Consider the following 5,727-nt stretch of genomic DNA (forward strand, 5'->3'; position numbering starts at 1 on the left):
TAATTGCGCTCCACTTCCTTTCCTTCCCGCTTCTATCAGAGTGTCCAGCATCCATCCATTATACATGTAAGCAGCGTCTTTTTATTTTCATGCAAAAGATATATATTTAAAAAAAACGTTCAGCTAAAGTGTGTATGTCGTCGCAATGGGGGCCTGTACTAGTGTAATTAAAATGCAGTTTTGTGGCGGCGTCGTTGTGCTGTCGGCCGCCGAACAGCCAGTAGGCAGCAGTAGCTAGCGGTTTGATGCTACCTCCTCCAGCAGCAGCAACCTGCCTGTGTGTGTGTGTGTCGTCTAATGGTCTGGAAGCTACATGAAGGCTTCATGTAGCTTCCAGACCATTAGACGACACAGTCAGTGACACACGGCACATTAACACTAGCTTCATGATGAAGCTGGTGTTCATGTTAATGGCAGGCTGCTAGCATCATCACACCGAGCAGCCGTTATATAACCTCCGTTATGCACAATTGCACATTAAAGCTTGTGAAGATCTGCATTTTTCTAAAAGCCTGGGTACCGAGGCTAAATTTCTTGACTGGGGAGCCACCCACCGTTTTATGGCATAGTAGACAAATCTCAGAACACAAGGGTCATAGTTTGGTTTATTAGAGTTAGGGTAAGTGATGTTTTTTGTTGAAAGGTCAAAACATATTTTGATTTTGACTTAACCGATTGCCTCAAAGAGGCCTTTTCTCCTGTGCCTGAAGGGATTGACAATCAATGCATAACTAAAATGTGGAAAAAGTATGACACAAAGAAAACAAGATAAAAGGCCAGGGGTGGGGAAGGGAGTCTTTTAAGTGACCATAGTATTAGTTCCCCCAAATGGCCACATGGTGTCATTGTTGCACTTCACATGAAATGATGCGTTTCCCTTTCAGCACAATGCCTAAATCAAAGGAAGTCCTGTCATCCACATCTGGAAGTGACTCTGATAGTGAGGTGGAGACCAAGGTATGTACTATGTACACACTCATCACACTGGCTTCTGACACTTGGTTTGCCTTTGCCTTGTGGCCTCCAAGCATGGGGCTACATCACATCTGGACTGGAGCAGCAGGGTTCGTGCAGCTGCAATGTTGACTGTTTTAACATGTCTGCACTCTGCATTGTTGGGATGGGCAATTAGTTGGTCTGTATTAGCTGATGTTGGCCTTGAAATGCAATATCGGTATCAAATTGATATAAAAAATAATCTGATTTATCAGATATTTTATAATATGTTGAAAAATAAAATAAGACATGCTGGAAAAGCCTGTGATGATGATGGCTGCAGTTTTTTCTCTTATGGAAAGCTGGAACATGTTTAAATAAATAAAAAGCTACATTCAAGCTCTTATGTTGGGATAAAATGTGTACAGTGTACACATTCCACCAGTAGTGGTGTGACCCCATCACACACATGCACAGTTTTTATTTTTTGTGGCAAAATAAAATAAAATGCACTTTGATTCTTTTGTGTTGTGTAGGGTTGTTTCACCCCATAATGGCTGTTAGAATTAGTTTTTGGACAAATGATTAAAGAAGAATCTAATGCAGTGTTCCCATCTTCTTTACCCCATACCTTTTTTTTCATGCCTGGCTGAGATCATAATGAGACAAACCAAATGTATTTTTCAGGCTAAGAGAAAGAAGTCAAGTGCACCAGAGAAACCTGCCAACAAAAAACAGAAGAGTGGGGAAAGCTCCAAGCCTAGTGGCTCAGCCAAAAGTTCCGGTGGAGGTGATGATAACATGTTTCAGGTACAGCTCTACTGACAACTACTCTGGCACATGTATTATCCCATTCTGACCTGAGATCAGATTCTAAAAATGTCTTCTACATCCTGACAGTTTTCTGAAAAAGCTATGTTTCTATGTCAGTCGTTCTTCGATTTTTCAAAAATAGCAGACCTACAAGCTCGTAACGTGCCACTCGGCAGTGATCAAAAATAGTAAAAGGGAGCAGATCTATAAGCTCACAAAGGTCATTGTCAAGGTGCAAGTTTGTAGATTGGCTGTTTGCTAATTATTACAAGGACATCAAAGACGTCGAGGTATTTTTTATATTTTGAATAACATTGCATTTCACCAATGCCTGATGAAGGCTCTTAGCAGAAACACTTATGCCTTTTTTTTGGTGTTCGCCAAGAAAAATGAAAAAGTGGAAATGTGTATATGATTTGAAATTTGGGAGGTGATTTTTTTTAAAGAATTCCTATTGTATACTACATTTTGGGACTAGCACTCCACTGAGAAAATCCATTGTTGATGTGCAACCTCCATTTTATTGTTTCCTAAACATGGTTTTACCCTTTGACTCGACTTACCCTGATCATGGCTCTTTATCAATTATAATTCTGTTATTGATTTAATTCTATATTGTTTTCATTAATAGGCTTGCCTTTTCTTCATTCACTGTTTGTTTTAATGTAATTTTGTATCAGTCTTCCGCTTTCCTGTTAAAAAAAATAAATGCAAACAAAAATAAAGTGAATTGAACATTGAGTTTGGTTTGACTGTGATGTACTTCTTTGTTCAGATTGGTAAAATGAGGTTCGTCAGTGTGAGGGACTTCAAAGGCAAGTCCCTGATTGACATCAGAGAGTACTGGATGAACTCGGATGGAGAGCAGAAGCCGGGCAAGAAAGGTACATGTTTTATCCAATTACTGGATTAATGTACTGGATCAACTTTAAACACTTCAACCAGTATCATTCCTAAAAACTCTGAATTCACACCAGTTTCGTCTAACAATATCATTTAGTATGTTAACTATGTTATGGATTGAACATGATATTGATTAATCTTTTGTAATAAAATGACCAATCAATCCCTATTTCGGGCATGTCATTAAGGGCAAAACTTTTAGAAATGGTTGAACAAGCAACAAGATGACATCAGTGATCTCCATATATGGGCTTTATTGCAGCAGCAGATCGCATTTACTATGACATAAATCCAATCCACTTTATTTATATAGCACGTTTACAAAGTGCTGTACAGGAGGGGAAAAAAAACATGCACTAAAGCTACCACACAGAATAACAACAGCGAGAAAACAAAGTACAAACAGTGAAAACAACTGAGGCATATTACAGAAAAACAACAGAAAAGCAACAGCAACACAGTGAGACAAAACATATACAAGGACCGAAGGAACTCAAGCAGGGTTAAAAGCCAAGGTATAGAGGTGGGTCTTTAGGCCAGATTTAAAAGTCTCGATGGAGGGGGCCAATTTGACGTGGGAGGGGGGAGTGCGTTCCATAGTTTGGGGGCTACAACAGAAAAGGCTCGGTCGCCTCTGGACTTTAAGCGGGTCTTCTTTGTGACCCTGAGATTTAGCTGGCCCTCAGACCGCGGTGACCTAGGAGGAGTATAGACCTCAATAAGGTCAGACGGATAAAGAGGAGCCAGACCATTAATAGATTTAAAGACAAATAAAATAATCAGATGTCATAGTGATGTCACGAGACCTGGGCACCATATATGGGGGATTTTGAGCGATACACTGACTGACTGGAATTGCACGTTTTCATAGTAAATGTGACCTGGCTGTGGTAGCAAAAATTGTATTGACCACCTCCTGTGTCAGTAGCATTCACTTCTCCATGGACAATGCATTGAAACTCAGCACTTTCTCAGAACGCAGGAGATCAGTAAAGGGTGGCAGTAAAATAGCCTTCTGTATTTCTCCACGATATGGACGCAATGAAACGATGACATCATGATCGGATTTACAGAATGTATGCCTAATGATATGGACAAAGTTTTTCCTTTAATTTCTAGAGACCATTGCCTGAGGGAGTTGTTTGCAAAAATGTGTCCTAAGGCCCCATTTAGACTGCAGCTATTGGATTCATTCCTCAAATCCGATCTTTTGACCCGACTGTTCACTACATTTGCAAGTGATCAGATCTGTGTGTTCAGACCGTTTAAACTACGTCAACTCAAAGCCGCCCTGCGTTGACATATCCGTTTTGGTTACCTTAGTAAGGACTTAGGCGCTAGTTGATTACATTCAGGAAATGTGACACAACAGACAAGTGACGACAACAAAATCAAATGCATGAATTCATCATGATAACAGTGGAAAATGATATCTCAACTCGCACTCTGACTACACGGTAGCACACATGCTGAACTTCTGTTTTATTTTCATTGCACCCCTTGCCGCTCTCGTAAATCAAAATGTCAACGGATCACTCTGATTTTCTAGTATAGTTCCAGACTAGCATTCGGAGATTGCAGAATAGTTGTCTGGCAACGCGAGACTAATGGCACAGATCTGATTCAGGCTGGATTTGGCTGGCCTAATGCCGAGGCTCCACTGTCGCGTTTGGACTGCATAAAAAAGTGAACCCGGGCGAATGCGCAACGAGCAGGGCAACGTCTGCAGTTGAGAACCCTTCATTGATTAAATAAGGGAATATTGCCTACGATGGCGGACGCCCGGTGGCTGCAGTGGAGCTCCGGCCTATAAGAGTCTCCCTCTAAATATGTTGATAAAATGGTTCAGTTGTCGTGGGTGTGCAACGAGATGACACCCGTCCCTGCAGTATCGTGCCACAATTTCCAAAGTTAATTATAGATAATATATTATACAGTATTGGACACACGACGGGACCAGAAGATATTACACATGAAAATAACACGACACAAATATGGAAACACCGGAAAATAACACAATGCAATATGAAACCAACAGAACTTTTGAAGAAGTTTCTGCCCATCAGCAACGATATAGGGATTAAGTGGTTAACTAGTTTAGGGGATGATTCCTGTAGTGTGATGCTTGGATAAAAGGATGTCTTCTTTCTTTAATGATTTCCAGGTATCTCCCTGAATCCTGAGCAATGGAGCCAACTTAAAGAACAGATCTCTGACATCGATGAGGCCCTCAAGAGATTATAGGCAGCTTCTGCTGCCCTCTCTGTGAAATGTATTGTCACCCCAAGTTTTGTTTGGCATAAAGGTTTTTTGTAAAAAAACAAAAACATAACACAAAAAAATACTTATACTTTTATAATAACCTAGCTACTTGTCGGTTCATTAGCCATCATTGTGTTGAATTTGTCTCCTGTGCATGTGCAGTGTACTTGTGTTTTTGATCTATTCTTAGTAACTGCGTGGGTGAATGTGTGGGCAGTGTTATTTTCATTGTTGGGTATGACTGAACCATACAGTCGACTGTTCTTTTGAATTTAAATCTTCAATAAAAAAAAAAGCCTACAGGGCTCTAGCTTATTAGTTGTTGAGAAATATTTAGTTTGACATGTCATGTGAAGTTATACTGTATTCAGTGTATTGTAGAGTGTAGTTCTCAGTGTATAGTTGGTGTGCAGTTGGATTGTTGTCCCAAGTGATGGACATAACACCTTGGCTTAATTTTGTTCATCATTTTCATGTTTAACCCATTTAGGCCTGACCTCAAAATGTTAAAAAAAATCTTCTAAATCCTCCAGTTTTCTGAAATAAATATTTTCACGATTTTTCAGAAATAGCAGACCTACAAGCTCGTAGCACGCCAGTCGTTGGCGCGCTATGAGCTTGTACCTTTGATCCCAACCCCCACCCCCCCCTCCACACATGGCTTGCCTTCATGTGATCAGACGCTAAGCAGAGCATCCCCAGGTGTCTATCAGCCGTGAGACTGCAAGTCAACTTCCATAAATCTGTTTCACACCCAAATTAAATTAGTCCCATTTGAATCACCTGCGCAGTCGCCAGACTCGCCATTGACGT

General features: G+C 40.5%; 1 protein-coding gene across 1 annotated transcript; it reads left to right on the forward strand.

The window, feature by feature from the left end:
• On the forward strand, window positions 1–5,727 carry sub1b (SUB1 regulator of transcription b). Its single transcript, XM_080765264.1, has 5 exons — window positions 1–66; window positions 885–957; window positions 1,624–1,746; window positions 2,525–2,633; window positions 4,817–5,727. The coding sequence occupies exons 2-5, from the start codon at window positions 889–891 to the stop codon at window positions 4,894–4,896; spliced, it is 381 nt and encodes a 126-aa protein (XP_080621390.1). The 5' UTR covers window positions 1–66; window positions 885–888; the 3' UTR covers window positions 4,897–5,727.

This window comes from Protomyctophum bolini (assembly GCF_963924005.1).
Source record: "Protomyctophum bolini genome assembly, chromosome: 6".
Lineage (NCBI taxonomy): Eukaryota > Metazoa > Chordata > Actinopteri > Myctophiformes > Myctophidae > Protomyctophum > Protomyctophum bolini.